This window comes from Macaca thibetana, chromosome 5, assembly GCF_024542745.1.
Source record: "Macaca thibetana thibetana isolate TM-01 chromosome 5, ASM2454274v1, whole genome shotgun sequence".
Lineage (NCBI taxonomy): Eukaryota > Metazoa > Chordata > Mammalia > Primates > Cercopithecidae > Macaca > Macaca thibetana.
The window spans coordinates 163,129,407-163,147,841 of NC_065582.1; the positions used below are offsets into that span (position 1 = coordinate 163,129,407).

At 38.4% G+C, this 18,435-nt stretch overlaps 1 protein-coding gene across 5 annotated transcripts in view; it reads left to right on the forward strand.

The window, feature by feature from the left end:
* The window catches only part of PPARGC1A (PPARG coactivator 1 alpha), a 685,828-nt gene that overhangs the window by 659,057 nt on the left and 8,336 nt on the right, over positions 1-18,435 (forward strand). For all 5 annotated transcript variants that reach the window (XM_050790682.1, XM_050790683.1, XM_050790680.1 and 2 more), the window contains 5 exons: positions 3,858-4,773; positions 5,335-5,439; positions 5,593-5,713; positions 16,184-16,305; positions 16,651-16,802. In XM_050790682.1, coding sequence (XP_050646639.1) covers positions 3,858-4,773; positions 5,335-5,439; positions 5,593-5,713; positions 16,184-16,305; positions 16,651-16,802 — 1,416 coding nt within the window. The remainder of the gene's footprint in view (positions 1-3,857; positions 4,774-5,334; positions 5,440-5,592; positions 5,714-16,183; positions 16,306-16,650; positions 16,803-18,435) is intronic.

Sequence of the window (18,435 nt, forward strand, 5' to 3'; positions counted from 1 at the left end):
GTTTGTGTTATGTGATTTGTCTGACACCCATTACATTCTGGGTAATAGCAGCCATTTGTTGCTCTGCACAGCAGGCTCTTTTGACAAAAGAAAATAGGCGGCAATAAAAAAGCTATAGTCTGAATTACATTCTGCACCGAGCTGCACTGCTGAGAGTTTGTGCAAGTGTGTTAACAATGCTCGGAACTGCCTCTTGTCAGCCTTCAGCCTGTAATGGCCATCTGTCCTCACATAAATCTGTCAAAACCTGCTAAGTTCAAGAGAGAGCACGGAATATACCTTGTACTGTCAACACCAAAATGTACACATTCCCCAGAAAATCAACACGCAGGAAATAATCCAGAGGTTATGGGAGGCATTAGCACTGTTGATTTGGGCTTGTGGCATGAAATCGAGAGTCCAGAGATTAGTGGGAAGATGAGCAAAGGTAGTGGCATCAAGGGAGTGAGCACCGACCTCCCTCTTACTTCAGGGGGAAGGTTTTGGGTAGCAGAGGTGAGGCTAGAGAAATAACAACTAGTTCAGAGGCAGCAAGGGGTTGCCTGTCTCATCAGCAGCTCTGAAAAGTTTAACACTATGTGAAAAGAAAACGTACTCTTTGCACTTTTGTTTTATTTTGTTTGGCTTTGGGTCTCAACTGTATCTGGAGATAGGCTTTCCAATAGGGAGGCACCTGGTGATAGGAAGTCTTGTCGTCCGTGAGATTTCTCAATCTTGCTTTGAGATATTCTCTGGTTGGAGATGTTTCAGTAAACAATGAAGGCTTTAGGGCATTAGCCAAATTATTTTTCTCTCTCCATCTACTCATTAATCCTGAAATATCTTCCATTCAATAAGCAAGCATTACTTACTTGCTTCAACAAATGGTGCCAACAGAAATGTACAGCCCTGATATTTTTACTCACGGGGCATGTTTGATGGTCTCTGGGTGTTTCCATCAATTTTAAGCGTATATGCAGAAAAATATACTCGTGTCAAATTTTAAAGAAGCGCCTTTTTATTAAAATCGATTGTGAAGTCGCTGGAGGCTGAGTCCCTGAAATAGCAGCATCTGATGTCATATCCAGCACATAGTAGGTGTTCAACGAAGGTCTGTTCAATGGCCACAGGCCATAATGTGTGACAGAGGTAAAAGGTTTTGTTTTTAACTCAAAGAGTGTACAATCAAGGTGTCGCCACTCCCCAGAGCAACTTGAGAACCAGTTATTTAAGCGATAATGAGCTTAGGTACTAGGACAAGGGTTTCAAATTTTCAAGACACAGAAGGATTTCTGTATCTGAAATCTCTAGATACCTAAGCTATTTTTAGAACCAGTCTCTCTTTAATAGTGGCCTAATTTGGTGTTCCTGAAGTTTAAGGTTTCTTTTTATAAATCTAAAATGTCTGTCAAAATATGTATACCTGAGAGTACAAAGTGGCATGCTGCAGACACGCTAGGAGGGCTGGGGTTCTCCAGATGTGGTCTGTGAAGCATCTAATTACAAATGTTTACCCAGTATCCCAAGTGATTCTTGGACTGCTGAAATGTGAGACCCACTACTAAAGAAGAATCTAGAAAAATTAAAATTAGTAGAAAATAATAATGCAACAAATGCGCCCAAGCCACACCCTGCAAAGAGCTTATAATCGATTTGGAAAGACAAGACATAATTCACATTCAAAAAGAGATAAGCAAAAATGTATAGTAATATGTGATTGGTATCAAGAGAGGGATCCTGACAATAAATTACTAAAGAAGTAAAAACTACCCTAACTTGGGGTGATTATGCAAAGATTTACAGAGTTGAATGTGAGGATGTTGAATGCCATTTCCTCCAATTCAAGGGCTATGTCGTTGGACGTGTTTGATGGGTATTTACTCAGCAAAGAGAGATTATTTGTCATTATTTCTTTAAGTATCTTAGGCTCCTAGGAGGAATATTTGAGAGTGTGCTTTTTTTTTTTTTTTTTTTTTTTGCTGGGAATTGCAAGTGGTAATTGAAGGTAGCATGTAGAAGCAATCAGTATGCATGAATACGGCAGTACAATAGGTAAATAAAACAAGTGAAAACAGAGAGAAAAGAGAAGATCGACCAAATAGGAATTTCTTAGATTGAGTAAAAGACATACTCATCTATGAGAGAGGAAACAAGAGTTGATTGTGCCTCAGTGGCACCGATGTTTCATTCAGTCATATAAGTCACTCCCTTTGCTACAGCAAAGAGCCATCCAAGAGAAGCTGCCAACAAAGGGAAGCCTTTTTGAGACTCAGGTGTGACCATGAACGGAGTACAGTGTCCCATTCGCTTTGTGCTTCCATTTCTTTATCTTTCTGAACTTTTCTGGGTTGGAACTCCAAAGTCAAACCACCTTACATTTGTATACCTTTTCTTCTCTCAGGGAGAATTAGCTTTGAATAATAAAAATTGCCAAATATTGGTATAAAATATTTCACTTTAGAGAAAACATTCATTCTTTCCATTTCTTTATTATAAAGTAGGAGAGTGAGGCAGCATCTTCCTGTTCATATCAAAATTTCATGTGGCTTTTTGTGACCTACGTGGCTCTTGGTATATATGTGTGTGTGTGTGTGTGTGTGTGCGTGCGTGCATGTGTGTCTGTGTTTTCTTATTTTTTTTTCCAGCAAGGTAGCATTTTTTTCCTTGAAACTTGCCTTAAATCTAACCCCATACTTGTTAGCAGACTTGAAGTTCTTTTTGCTGAATAGTGTTCACCCCGCCTCCTAAATAGAAAGTGTATTGTAAACTAAAATGCTCCCTTGTAAGCAGAAAGTCATTTGAACTCCAGCCTGCCCTTCTTCAAAGTTCCTTGGACTCTGGAGCCACTTGACAATGATTCTTCCTCGGCACAAAGGGATGAGTAGGATTTATTCAGGGGGGAAACTCAACAGAGGGAACTACTATGCTTCACGGACTCTCCCACAGTGGTTTCTGATGAAATGTTCTGCCCTCCTATAGAAAAGCAGAAGGAGCAACAACTGATGGCTGTTCCTCTTTCTTCCTTTTTATTTATTTAATTAGTTAGCTGCTGAAGCTTGGCTGAGTTTCAGTCCCTCGGTCTCATAACCCTCCCTTATGTTGTGCTCTATATACAATGGTCGGTTGGCACTGTGATATTTAGTGTTACTGTTCACTTAGGTTTCTGTTGCAGAACCATATTTTAGACAGAATGTATTAGTTATGCTTACAAGAATGTATTATGCCTACATTAGCCATGGTTTACTAGGTTAATGAACTGTGGCGACAAAGAATCACTGCTGTTAAGTTGTAGAGTTGCTCTAGGTCCCTGCATTTGGCTGTCGTATTTCACTGAACTTACTTTGAAGTTGTCATCTCATCTTTTTTTTTTTTTTTTAAGTTGGCTCCAAGGGTAGATTCTCTTGATGGGACAAAGACCCCTGAGCTGCTTGCATCCTCCGCAATGTTCTTTGCAGACAAATGCTATTCTGTGATTCCTCAGTCCCACTTTGTTAATTTTCCATAAAGCAGCCCAAACAATCCCCTTGACAATGCCAGCTTTGGTAATAACGCCTAGTTCTGTGCAGGCCAGGGGTGATGCGTTCATGTTTTCTGGGAAGCAGGATTTGTTAGCGTTGGTGTTTGAAATACAAAAGATCACAGCTCTGCCTCCTGTTCAGCACTGTAGATCCATCCTTTCTTGGTGACAGAGGCTTAGGGGATGAGTCAGTCTTTCAGGCCTTGTCATGAAATTAGTTTCCTTCTTCTGCACTCAGTTTAAACCCTTGTTTGAAATCTTGGAAAATTTAGAAACGTGTCTTGGCATTTAAGAACATTATCTCTGTCTCTTTTCTCTTTCTCTCTCTCTCTCTTTTTTTTTTTTTAAATTTTTGCCTTAGGCCTAACTCCACCCACCACTCCTCCTCATAAAGCCAACCAAGATAACCCTTTTAGGGCTTCTCCGAAGCCGAAGTCCTCTTGCAAGACTGTGGTGCCACCACCATCAAAGAAGCCCCGGTACAGCGAGTCTTCTGGTACACAAGGCAATAACTCCACCAAGAAAGGGCCGGAGCAATCCGAGTTGTATGCACAACTCAGCAAGTCCACAGTGCTCACTGGTGGACACGAGGAAAGGAAGACCAAGCGGCACAGTCTACGGCTGTTTGGTGACCATGACTATTGCCAGTCAATTAATTCCAAAACGGAAATACTCATTCATATATCACAGGAGCTCCAAGACTCTAGACAACTAGAAAATAAAGATGTCTCCTCTGATTGGCAGGGGCAGATTTGTTCTTCCACAGATTCAGACCAGTGCTACCTGAGAGAGACTTCGGAGGCAAGCAAGCAGGTCTCTCCTTGCAGCACAAGAAAACAGCTCCAAGACCAGGAAATCCGAGCCGAGCTGAACAAGCACTTCGGTCATCCCAGTCAAGCTGTTTTTGACGATGAAGCAGACAAGACCAGTGAACTGAGGGACAGTGATTTCAGTAATGAACAATTCTCCAAACTACCTATGTTTATAAATTCAGGACTAGCCATGGATGGCCTGTTTGATGACAGCGAAGATGAAAGTGATAAACTGAGCTACCCTTGGGATGGCACGCAATCCTATTCATTGTTCAATGTGTCTCCTTCTTGCTCTTCTTTTAACTCTCCATGTAGAGATTCCGTGTCACCACCCAAATCCTTATTTTCTCAAAGACCCCAAAGGATGCGCTCTCGTTCAAGGTCCTTTTCTCGACACAGGTCGTGTTCCCGATCACCATATTCCAGGTCAAGATCAAGGTCCCCAGGCAGTAGATCCTCTTCAAGGTAAACCTTGGCGAAACCCTAATAACACACAAGGTGTTCCTAAGAAGTGAACAAAATAAAATACAAATAAAAATTTGAAATCTGTAGCCATTCCGGCCCCTGACCACTGAAATTCTGGCGCTGCCGGAACTAACGAGAATGATGTTACACTCACATCTCTCTCCATGTTCTCTTAAATCTGTCAGCTTTGAGCACAGTGCCTTGAGCCAGTCCTATCAGAGAGAGTAATTTGTTAAGAAACTTGCTCATCTAACTTTTTCCATTACCTGGAGAGCTGCCCTGTGCCAGGATAGTGGAGATCCATGCAAGATAAAGCTGACAGTGTACCAGACCTGGTGCTCAGTGTTAACATCAATAAGAGACGCTGAGAGAGAGCACATCACTCCCAGCCCTCTAAGCTGACTAGCTGATCACAAACTGTCACTGGGAAATCTCACTAATAGCTGGGAAGAACAAGCCAGTCTCTGTAACACAGTGTCCCAGAGGATGCTCCACAGTTCCAATAAACTTGGGTTAAGTGGCAGTTGCAAATGCCCTTTTTGTTTTTCTCATCTGTCGCAGATCCTGCTATTACTATGAGTCAAGCCACTACAGACACCGCACGCACCGAAATTCTCCCTTGTATGTGAGATCACGTTCAAGATCGCCCTACAGCCGTCGGCCCAGGTAATGAGGCATGTCATTTTCCTTCGGCTCCCTTTATCCCCTCCTTGAGATGACAAGATGTTCTCCAAAACCCTATACCCCTCCCCATATTATTATTCATTTTGCTTATGCAAATTGAGGTGGTTGACTTAGTGATGAAGTTATGTTTCCCAGGTATGACAGCTACGAGGAGTATCAGCACGAGAGGCTGAAGAGGGAAGAATATCGCAGAGAGTATGAGAAGCGAGAGTCTGAGAGGGCCAAACAAAGGGAGAGGCAGAGGCAGAAGGCAATTGTAAGTGGCCTGGAGCTCACTTTTATTTTAAAGTAGGGTTTCTTCTTTTTCTGTGTGCTTTTTTTGGTGATAGATTAGAAAATAAACAAAAGCTAAGTCTTTGTTAGTTTGTTAGAACAGGCCATTTTCAGCCTTTTGGCTTTAAAATATCCGTAAGTCTTCAGTCCCCGTTGACCTAACTTATTGGAAAACAAAATGTTTAAGTCAGTATATTTCTCACTCACAGTTTCATTTTGAAGTTCGTTACTGTTTTCACCTTCTGTTTTGAAAAATGGAGGGAGCAGAGATTTTTTTTTTCAGTCAGATATTGGTTCTTTCTGGTCACAGGATGAGTTTTTCTTTCTGTTTCCTGTTACTTCTCTCTTTGAGTGGAAATGAGGAGGGATTGCTATCTTGTTTCAGTTTTTGTCTTTTTGGCCAGCAGGAGACTTAAATTGTCCATGAAGAGACTGAGTTCAAGTTGGATTTAAAAGAGGCAGGGGAGGAAGAGTTGCTAAGAAAGTCATCATTTCTGGCCGGGCGCAATGGCTCACGCCTGTAATTCCAGCACTTTGGGAGGCCAAGGCGGTTGGATCACTTAAGGCCAGAAGTTTGAGACCAGTCTGGCCAACATAGGAAACAGGAAATAACATAGGAGACAGGAAACTTTGTCTGTACTAAAAACACACAAATTAGCCAGGCGTGGTGGCACATGCCTGTAATCCCAGCTACTTGGGAGGCTAAGGCAGGAGAATTGCTTGAACTGGGGAGGTAGAGGTTGCAATGAGCTGAGATTGCATCACTGAACTCCAGCCTGGGTGACAGAGTGAGACTCTGTATTAAAAAAAAAAAAAAAAGAAAGAAAGTCATCACCTTCTGTGTGATGGTCGCCATCTAACTGGGTAGTTGACACACCCACGTTTCTTACGAACTACTTTTCAGTGACATTTTATGGATTTCAGCACCACTTACAAGGAGGTATTATATTCACTTGACATAGAGACAGTGCTGACCCTTCTGTGTAAAGATCCAGGTTATGTTATATTTATTTGCTCTCTGAAGATCAGTACTCATTTTCAGCAACTGCTGACTAGTAGGTAGGCTTTACCCCAGCTCCCTACTGCTGTTTATCAACCTAGACTTTGGATGGCAAAAATAAGGCAGTCCAGTTGTCAAAATCCAGCCCATGCCCATGGCAGACATTCCTAATCGATAATGGAACTCTTTTCCATTGAGCCCCTTCAGAGCCTTACGATCTTTTCTGACATGGTGCTCTAGGGAACCATGACTAATCAATGAGATATAGCACTGCTTTTATTCAGTGCAGCTGCTGCCTGTCTGTGCTAGCCACTCAGAGTTAGCTCGGTGAAGATCAGCTTTTGACATATCTTGCATCTAAGCTAGCCATGGCTTAGGGAAATGATTTTTGACTGTAAAGGTTAGATTTATATGTTATCTTTAAGAAAACTCACTAACATCAACACAACTTTGCAAAACCTATATAAAAGAGCTGACTAATGGAATCAAAATCAAGCATTGGCCAACAGTTACCAGCTGGAGGATAAAGGTTAAATGAGAGATTTGCTTAACACAGGCATTTAAGGAGAAAGAAGGGAGAAGTAATTGAACACTTGGGCCAAAGTTTTGGAGGGTTTGCTGCCATTTAACTTTGAATCTACCTAAGACTGAATCAAAGGCATTTTGCAAATTACAACAATTTGCCACATTTTTCTCAACTTCCAAATGAGCAGTGATATTAAGATTTGCCAAAGTGTCATTAGTTAACACTTATGAAGACTAATGAAAATTAAAATTCAATTTTTCTAATGTCACTGTATTTAATTAATGGTGTATTCAATAATTATAATAACTCACATTTATATAGTGCCATATAATTTACAAAGCCTTTTAATATGGCACATTATAATCATTACAAAAGAAAATCATGCTGAGCAAGCATGTAGGAAAATGACTATTTTGGTGTTTGCAAATTTATATATTATAAAATCCTTCATTTTTTCCCTCAAAAATAGGACATTAAAGAGAAAGATTAATAGTTTCATCATAAATTTGCTTATATGGCCAAGACACAACATAGTTATAACTAAAGCCAGATTAATATTTTAATCAAAAGTATGTAAATAAATGACATGTATTTATTTTATACCTTCTAAAGATGACTAAGTGCCAGATATTAACAAAGAAAGGAAGGAAGGTGTCTTTTTTGTTGCTAGTTTGATCCTTTACAAATAGAGCAAGTAGTGTCATTGGTCTAGATGAAACAAAAGCACCCTGAGGGTGACCAGCCTCAGCTTGGAAGCAGATGCTACCTATTGTTCCTTTGTGTTACAAATGTTGACTAGTTCCTCTGTTAATTCTTAGATGAAAATAATCTGTATCAATTCTCTTCCAAAGCACACTTGTAATACAAGTGTCAACTTGGTTTGTATTAAATCATTTTACATTAACTAGACATTTGTGAGAATCTTGACTTTAAAGTTCATTTTTGTTTTTGAAAAGTAGATTGAAGGAAACCTAGAACATAGAGATTGTTTACTAACAGAGTGAACTATAAGTGATAAGTGCTTAATAAAGATTTGGGACTTACTGTTTAACCAATTTCCACTTGGATAATTACATGCTATTTCTATTGAACATGAGTGAAAACTCATAGCTCTTTCTGTAATAAATATCTGCCATGTGGTTGGGATATAAAATTAGGAAAGACATGGCCCCTGTATCCAAGGAACTTCAACTCTACTGGCAGACAAAGATACACAAACAGGCAATACAGTGTGATAAGTGCTATTATAAGGGGTGCATCTGTGGCACTGTTGTGGTAGTATACTAGGGGGCACCCAGATCTGTGTATGAAGGAGAACCTCAGACAGGGTGAGATTAATCCAGATCCTAAAGGGAGAAAGGACAAAGGTTTTCTCCCCCTGCAGTGTCCAACATGGTAGCCTTTAGCCACATGGCTAATTTGATTGGGTTATATTACGATGTACTGTGTGATTGGATTTAGAAGACTTGGTATAAAAAATAGTGTAAAATACTTCATTAATCTTTTTATATCAATCACAAAATGATATAATAGTTTGGACATGTTGAGCCCAATACAATATATTATTAACATTGAATAATGTTAATAATATTTTTACTTTTTTTCATATTTTTACTTTTTTAAATGTGGCTCTTAGAAAATTTTAAATGACATATACTACACTGTATTATTACTGGACATTGCTGTTTTAGACAGAGGCTATAGCTTATACTAAGTCTCTAAAAACGAATAAGGTATATGGAGAAACTACTAGTCATTTAATTAGAACACTGAGACACAAGAGGGGCAAGAAATAACTCTAGAGGGAACAGTGGAAGGTAGCATAAAGGGTCGTATAATTCATACTAAAGATTTTGAAATCTGTCTTGAAGGCATCGTGGAACTATTTAATGAGTTTACCCACATGAATTTTTTTGGATTGATTTCCTTCCTCCAAATGGTTGGCTTTCCAGTGCCATAATGCATCCCCAAAGTATATTTTTATGGACTTGAGTGCAGGGATACATGCAATGATTTTTAACTGATTTGAAAAAATTAACTTGAGAATTCATACATGGAAGAGCTAAGGGAATGAGGACAGTCCAGACCTAAGTTGGTCAGGTAGGTGATGTTCTTTCAATTTTTGAAACACCCTTAAAGTAATGAGTAAGAAGTAAATTACATCTAAGATATCTTGGGTGCAGTGTTGGGTTATCCATTAATCAAAGCAATCATATATTTAGGGAACCAGAAAAACAGAGGCTCCAAAAGGCAATGAAAAAAAAAAAAAAAAACACTTTAGAAATTTAATAATTGTTATCTTACAAAATTAAAGGCATCTTTATAAACCTTTGTCTGCATTACTTCTATTTTGAGTTCCATAAGTAGGAGGTGTTTTAGGAAATCTGTAAACTTTTCATTGCTTATGTTTCTAAAATCCTAATTCAGCCCAAGTTGAGTGAACCAAATCCAAAAGCAAAGAGAATGCTAATAATTAGTAATTACCAATGCAAAACCATATATTGTGGTTGAATGTTACCATTGTTTCGGTTGGCACTTTCCTTTAATTTCCATCCAGACTCTTTCTCAAAAAGCAATTCACTTTCTGCCTTTCTCAGACTCATAAGCTTGAAATAATTCAGGTTATATTGGGACTCTGCAAGCCAGAGTTTAGTACTTAATGTCTAAACTGTCACTGCTCTAATTTCTTGTGGAGTTCTAAGTCCAACTCCATTTGCAATCTGTACAGTTTTCTGCCAGAAAACATGATAATGGGATGTTAATTTAAAGGGCAAATCTAGACATTATGATACGGCTCAGCACTTAAAACCAAAACCAGATGTGCTCGGGCAGCAGTGACTGTTACTTTACTTCTCAGTTGGTCAGTGTCCAGCTCAGAAGCCAGGGACAGTGTATTGCTACTGATAATTATAAACTTCTTCCAAATGGAATGAAAAGAAATTGTGCAATTACTCAGAGTTCTTCCTTTTTTTTTTTTTTTTTTTTTGGGACAGAGTCTTGCTCTGTCACCCAGGCTGGAGTGTAGTGGCGCAATCTTGGCTCACTGCAAGCTCCGCCTCCCAGGTTCACGCCATTCTCCTGCCTCAGCCTCCCAAGTAGCTGGGACTACAGGCACCCGCCACCACGCCTGGCTAATTTTTTTGTATTTTTAGTAGAGATGGGGTTTCACTGTGTTAGCCAGGATGGTCTTGATCTGCTGACCTCATGATCTGCCCTCCTTGGCCTCCCACAGTGCTCAGAGTTAATCTTTTTTGGAGAAAATGAGATAGCTTTCTATTCAAGCCTCTTTAAAGAGATATTTTATGTGGGTGAGTATATGTTATATTATGACTCTAAGTTCAATATTTAGAAATGTTCAGTTTTATGGCAAGATGAATAAATTCTAGAGATCTGTTATACAACATAGTACCTATAGTTAACTATGCTATTGTACACTTTAAAAATGTTGAGAGGATAAATTTCATATTATTCACACACACACACACACACACAGAAAAAAAAAAAAACCACAAATACATTTTGAAGGTGATGAATACATATAGTACCATGATTGTGATGATGGTATCAAGGATATAGGCATATGTCCAAACTCATCAAAATGTATATGTTTAATATGTACAATTTTTTGATATATCAATTCAGTGAAGCTTTTTAAAAAAGTAGTTATGCATACTCTTATTCTATAGTTTTCATGTTTTCTGACTTACCAGTATGTTTACTTGCATGTTAGCTTTTATTTGCATCTTACCTCTTAAGTAGACTAACCTGGACTTGCTCACATTAACCAGCCTTAGACGCTAAGCAGGGATAGTAGCACACGGTACATGAGTGGGGGACACTTTGGAAAAGTTTAATGCTACAATTTTGTTTTTTGTCTAAGAACACCACCTAGTAGTAGGCATTTATTGAATACCTGCTGAATTAGGTTAGATAATCAATATTAACGGCAAGACATTTTTAGCCTTTTTTACAATCTTGGTATTTCTTTCTATCTGCACCTTTCCATGACCCTCCACTCCACTCACCTTTTCTTTTAGTTGGAATACACCATATACTCAATGGTATTTATAATGTCTTTGCAGTTTTTGAGGCAGTCAGGTTACAGCTAATCTAGGAATGAACACCAGTATTTCACTGCCAAAGTTGTTATGTAGTTTCCTTAGCATAGAAAAAAAGATTTTTACATTATTCTGACTTGCAAACGTAGAGAGAGCTAAAATCTACATTATATCAAGCTCTTCCTTGTTACCTAGCATAATAGAACATTTTAGAGAGATCACCCATTAAAAAGCATCAAATGCAGTACTTGGCATAGATAAGAATTCAACAAATGTTCATTTCTCTGCTACCTTTTCTCTTTTCTTAGTCAAAGCCCTTTTATCAGGAGTAGTTTATTTGATGAGAAACAACCACTGTATGTTTTCCTCCAGTAACCGGGAAGCTCTAGACTCTTTTTGATAAAGATTTTAGTAATGTGAAGTCAGTTAATTCAGTCATTTTTTTGTTTCTTTATTTATCCGTCGTGTTTTGGTATAATGAGGATTTACTATAGCTGTTAATGCAACGTAAGTCTTCAATTTTATTATCCACCCCATCAGCATACTAGCTTTTGTGAAAACTGAAGCTAAAAGTTATTTGATAGATGTTCCATCCTCCTCAATAGGGAAAACTGGTCTGAAAATCATTTTTCAAGGAGCTGTTTCCAAAGGTTTAGAGTTCCTCCAAGCCTTTAAGAAGTTGAAAATGTTATTAAGCATTTTGATTTCTTTTCCTTTCATCTCCTGTTTAGAAATTAATGTCTTGAAAAATTGGCTGCAAATGTTAAGGTTTTTTAAAGATATCAAATCTATTCATCTGTCTAATACAACTGCAACATGTTTAAAAGAATCAGTTCTTTGCTAGACATTTTGGCCAATCTTAGAAAGATTTTTGTCTTTGCTTTCTAGGCGTTTGGATGCCTTTTATTTTCATTTTTAGCAGTAGGAAAATCAAGCACTTCAATAATTTTCTCAAATAAGCATTTCAGCATGTATCCAATCTCTGATCTTTGTAAAGTAGCGAGGCATGGCCCCATTCCTGTGCTTCATAAAAAAAGAGGTAGAAAAATAGGCAATTCAAGTAATTGTGGAACACCCCTTCGGTTTCCTGTTTCTTCCCTCTAGGTTATATCTTCTTTTTACTGTAGAATGTATCAGTATCCATTATAAAAGGTCCTCTGGTTTATATTTTGTATGGGATCGTTGTTGCATACAACTTCGTATAAAGCTGCAATTCAGAGACTGTCCCAGTATGTCTGCATATGGGCATACATATGGTCGATTTTCACTTTAACTTCAAGTTTCCTTGAATACATAGGCTGTGTTTATTCCCATAATAGTAGTTGAGCAATTTCTTTGCAATGGCTCAATTTCTTTCTCTCACGTCTGCATTTCCCCCCTTTCTCTCTATACAGTAGTAACTTTTCTAAAAGGCTCATTAAAAAAAAAAAAAAAAATTCCTTAACACCCATGAAAGCAGGCGCCAGGAAGTTTAAGTTTAGATAACAGTCCCATCACATTCGGCTGTTTGACTAGAGCTGGCTGCGTAAATAGAATGGAATGTGGTGTTATGATTCCCTTGCTCAAGTGTGCATCGATGGTCTGGGATGTGCCTCTCCATCCATTTCTACTTCCTGACTGCCAGGATGTGCCTGGTGCTCTGAAGCGGCACAATCACAGCCTTTGATTGAGACATACAATCTACATGGAAGGGCATCAGGCAGTTACTCTGCATTGGTTATCTGCTTCATCTGGTCATTTATTTAGTCTCAATAGCTATTGTTAGTACAGTTATGTTTTACCAACTGTTTGTTATCTCCTACCTACCTTTGATTTTCAGAGGTGATTTTTATGAGTGAGATTCCTTCAAACATGTAGCTGCAAACATGTAGCTACTTCTTACACTTAAATCTGTAAAAAAAAAATTATGGAAATCTTTGTTTCTTCACTCAACTGAGCTCCCTGAGCAACGTTTTTTGTTTTTGTTTTTGTTTTTGTTTTCTGTGATAAAGCATCAAATCTAACTTTCCTTCTCCTTTGTGTCGGATAGTCTTACGGAATAAAGACCACACTTAGGCATCTTTGATGTAATAAAGGGAATGGGATGAGTGTTCAAGATGATTGATTGATTCATAACTGATTGATTTTACAACAGATATTCATTGATAGTCTGTTATGTTTCAATGCTTTATTTAAAATACAGTAGTGAAGAGAACAGATATGGTCTCTACTGTCATGAAGCTTTTATTATCCTGGGGAGGTGGACATTAAACAGTAGATAAACTATGAATTACAATTGGAAAGGAGAGTTTTCCATAAGAGCAACTAATAGGAATTCTGACCTCATTGCAAGTCTCAGAAAAAATGTGATTGTTGAGCTTAAGGTTGTTGTAGACAGTGTGTGTATGTGAGAGGCTTGGGAGTGTTGCAGTGTGAATAGGGTGTTCCAGGAGCAGGGAGAGTGTGTGCAAAGGCCTTGGGAAGGAAGGTGCACAGTATATACCAGACTAATAGAAGCTCAGTGTGGCTGGGAAAGAGAGTCACAGAAAGAATGCGATATGAGAGATAAAGCCCGTGATGACAACAGGTCCAGACCACACAGGGCCTTGTAGGTCTTGTTAATGATTTGGATCTTTCATTAAACGTTGTGAGAAGCCTTTGGAATGTTTTATAAGTTAATAGACATCATTGGATTCCTGTTTTCTTAGCAAAGACTATCCCAACAACAATGGAAGAATAGATTGGAGAAGAATAAACGTGGACACAGATCCAAATTAAGAGATTTTTTGTTATACTAGTCCAGAAAGAGAAGCTGGAGGCTTGGCTTAGGACACATGGAATAAAGAAAATAGGTTAGAGAGAGATTTAGGAGAAATAAATCAATAGGACTTGATGAGTAGTTAGACATGTGGAGAGGACCAAGAGAAAGGAGTAAAAGGAGGTACTTAAATTCCTTCCTAAATAACTGGCTGGAGTGTGTTCATTTCACTAATACAAGAACATTGGGAAAGAACCAAATGGGGAGAGGGCAAGGCTGGAGGGTTGGGCTTCGGTAAGGTTGGTGTAGTGTGAGGTTCCTCAGGCACAACCAACCTGAAGTGTCAAGTAGATAATTGATTATTTGCACCTGAGGCTCAGGTGGACATTAGGATACTTTCCTAATAAAAATAGAGGCAAGAATGTTATATATGGTAGAATAAGACCAGACATTGGTAAGCTTATCATCCAGGAAGATATAGGGTCTGCGAATTGTTCAGTTACATTTCACAAATGCTTGTTGGGTGCCTACTTCTTACCAGATTCTTGGTCAAACACTGGGCATACGAAAATGAAAACCATTCAGTAAATAAGACAGGGTATCGTTTTGCTTTTAGCCCGAATTATTCTTTTCATCACCCAAGACCAGGGACTCTCAGTACATCCAAAGAAAACTCTTGGGCAAGCTAAGTCTGTACCTCAGTTCTCTGCTTCTAGTCTTTGCTTCAACCCAACTTAAATCTCTGCAACCTTAAATTCATTTTATCCTTGTTTGTCCTTAGTATACAAACAAACTAGATGGTGAGCACAATCTTTATATTAACTCCTTATGTTCTTAAAACTTTGAGAGACATCATAACTTTTGGCCTTATCTTCTTGGAACAAGAGATGTAGGATTGCTTCCTACACTAAGAATGCATTGCTGTGCTTTAAAAAAAGAATTTATCCTCAGGCTATAAAATATTATTCCTGTATTTTGTAGGTTATAAATTACTGATGACTTTCAGATTATGATGATATTGACTCCACTTGTGAAAATTAGGCCACACCCCTCTAGTCTATTCCTAAAATAAGACTAGATTTATTGGCAAAGTGAAATTTATAGCCTCTTTTATTTAGCTCTTATTCTTCGGAGACTCATGGCTTAAAATGGCCTACATTTTAAGACTTTATTTCTTAAATTATTGTCTTTGGACCACCTGCATCAAAATCGCTGGGGTGTGCTTGTTAAAAATAAAGGTTGTAGAACCTTATCTTACATTTTTTTTTAGTACAACTGGGATAAAGCCCAATAATTTGCATTTTTAACCAGCACCCCAAGTAATTTTTATTTATAGTAGAGTTTAAGAACCACTCTTTTGAGGACGTCAGAATTTGTTCATCTCATTATTAGAATTCTGAGTTAATGAGAAATGTAATAGTTTTGTAAGCCAGGTCAGTTTCATAATAATTTTGATTAATAATCAAGTCACAAATGTTCAAATATTTAATAGGTATTGTTCCATGATTTTAAAAAAGAGTGCATTATACAGACTTCTTTTCTAACACATCAAATTCATCTGAGAGTAGAACAGAGACATATAGGAAAGGTAGAAAAGAGTAGAGGTGAAGAGAAGAATGTATGTGAGTGAAAAGAGATTGATACTGAAGAAATGGGAATTAACACTTGGTTCAAATGTAGTCTTTCCTTCCATTGTAGTGTATGTTTTGCTCTAATTGCAAAGCTCAGTGGGGTTTCTTATGCATGATTATACATTTATGAATGTTTTTAGAGGGTTAACTTTTTTTTTTTTTTTTTTTGAGATGGTGTCTCACTCTGTCGCCCATGCAGTGGCACAATCTCGGCTCACTGCAACCTCTGCCTCCTGGGTTCAAGCAATTCTCTGCCTCAGCCTCCTGAGTAGCTGGGATTACAGGTGCCCACCACCACACCTGGCTGATTTTTGTATTTTTAGTAGACACGGGGTTTCACCATCTTGGCCAGGCTGGTCTTGAACTCCTGACCTCAAGATCCACCCGTCTCGACCTCCCAAAGTGCTGGGATTACAGACGTGAGCCACAGTGCCCAGCTGAGGGTTAGCTTTTTTCCCATCTCCAGAACCAGCAAAACTCTCTCCTTCCTTCCCCCCATAGGAAGAGCGCCGTGTGATTTATGTTGGTAAAATCAGACCTGACACAACACGGACAGAACTGAGGGACCGTTTTGAAGTTTTTGGTGAAATTGAGGAGTGCACAGTAAATCTGCGGGATGATGGGTGAGAATCTTCAAGATTATTTCTTGTTTAGAAGTTGACGTATGTAAAAAATTATGGCCATAAGATTACTGGAATGGGAGTTGCCAATGTAAGTGCTTTGACAGATGACATGTTGAGTTCAGAACCTTATTTATTTTCTTTCATCCCTATTTATTAATCTTTCTAGTTGAGATTTTCTGTCCCAGAAATAAGTATTTAGCTGCTTGACAGGACAATCACACTGATAAATGGATGCAGTGGCTCAGACGTTGGCACTGGAGAAGTCTCACAAAATAGAAAGGGTTACAGTCCCGTATGCTAATACTTCTTAACCAGCTTTGAACTTCTCTTCTTTGTCCATTTCAGAGACAGCTATGGTTTCATTACCTACCGTTATACCTGTGATGCTTTTGCTGCTCTTGAAAATGGATACACTTTGCGCAGGTCGAACGAAACTGACTTCGAGCTGTACTTTTGTGGACGCAAGCAATTTTTCAAGTCTAACTATGCAGACCTAGGTATGGATTTTATTGTACATGGAATGAGGAATCCATAATGTAGAGCTCAAGATGGGAGCAAACATAATCTGTCGGCATCTTGGGTTGAACCATCACTTTATTTTACTAAAGGGAATGTGTGAATACAGATTTTTAAGAAAAATGTATAAGACAGTTTCAGAAGAAAGGGGCTTAGGTTTTGGCAAGAAAGGACAGAAGTAAATTCTTTGTACTGTCTACTCAGGTGCTGAAAATTGTGGTAGGTATATATGTGGATATTGTGTGTTTCTACATGTGTTCATGATTTGTGTACGTGCGTTGTGTGTGCATGCAGCTTTATATTTTGTGAGGGCGTGTATTGTGTGTATCTGTGTGGATATTGTGTGTGTCTGTGTGTGTGTTGTCTGAATATTAAACGTGTATGTGTGTGGTATTGTGCTTTGTGTGTGCATGTGTTATGCAGATGTGTGTGGCCATGTGTTTATGTGTGTGTAGGTAGGTATTGTATGTGTCTACATGTGTTTATGATTTGTGTGCGTGCGTGCGTGCTGTGTGTGTGTAACCTGCTTTTGCTTTCCAGGCCTACCCTGAATCCTTTCACAAACCATAGCATTGCCATCATTGTTTTATGGAATAGAATATGCAAAAGTCTCATATTTTACTTATTATTTCACAGACACTTAGAAATATCATTATTTTCTATGAACTACAACTAGAGAGAAGAAAATTAAATTTGATATACTAAATCACACTATGCTTTCTTAAAAAAAAAAAAAGAAACACCTGTTATTTGTTGAGTGCTTCCATATGCCAGACACAGTGCCAGGAGTTTTGAAAGCATTTTCCATTTAAGTACTAGAACTATTGTAGGAGGTGTATGTTATTATTATCATCCCCATTTTACAGATAAGGAAACTGAAGCATACATAATATTAATTTTTCCTGTTATAAAAGCTGTACAGACTCAAGGAGTAAAATGTGGAAAGTATAAAAAGTATTAAGAAAAAACGTAAAATCACATATCAGCCTGTCATCTGGGAATAACCACTATTACCAATGAAGTGATTTGCCTTCCAGTATTTTGTCTCAGCATGTCTAATTTCGTATATTTGAATTTATATATATATATTTATATTTATGTATATAAACTTCCAAATTCTACTTTTCTCAATTAATATATAAATTCATGTTCTGCTGTGACTCATGAGATTAAAAATAATTTATTAACATACTTTAATGGTTGCACAGTATTTTGCTGAGTGAATAGTACCATTATATTTAGTCATTACATTATAGCCAAATATTTAATTTTTTTTTTTTTTTGAGACGGAGTCTCGCTCTGTCACCCAGGCTGGAGTGCGGTGGCACGATCTAGGCTCACTGCAAGCTCCGCCTCCCGGGTTCACATCATTCTCCTGCCCCAGCCTCCCGAGTAGCTGGGACTACAGGCGCCCACCACCACACCCAGCTCTTTTTGTATTTTTAGTAGAGACGGGGTTTCACCATGTTAGCCAGGATGGTCTCGATCTCCTGACCTCGTGATCCGCCTGCCTTGGCCTCCCAAAGTGCTGGGATTACAGGCATGAGCAACCGTGCCCAGCCCACATTTAATTTTTAATTTTTCAATATTATAAATAATGCTAAAATGGACATC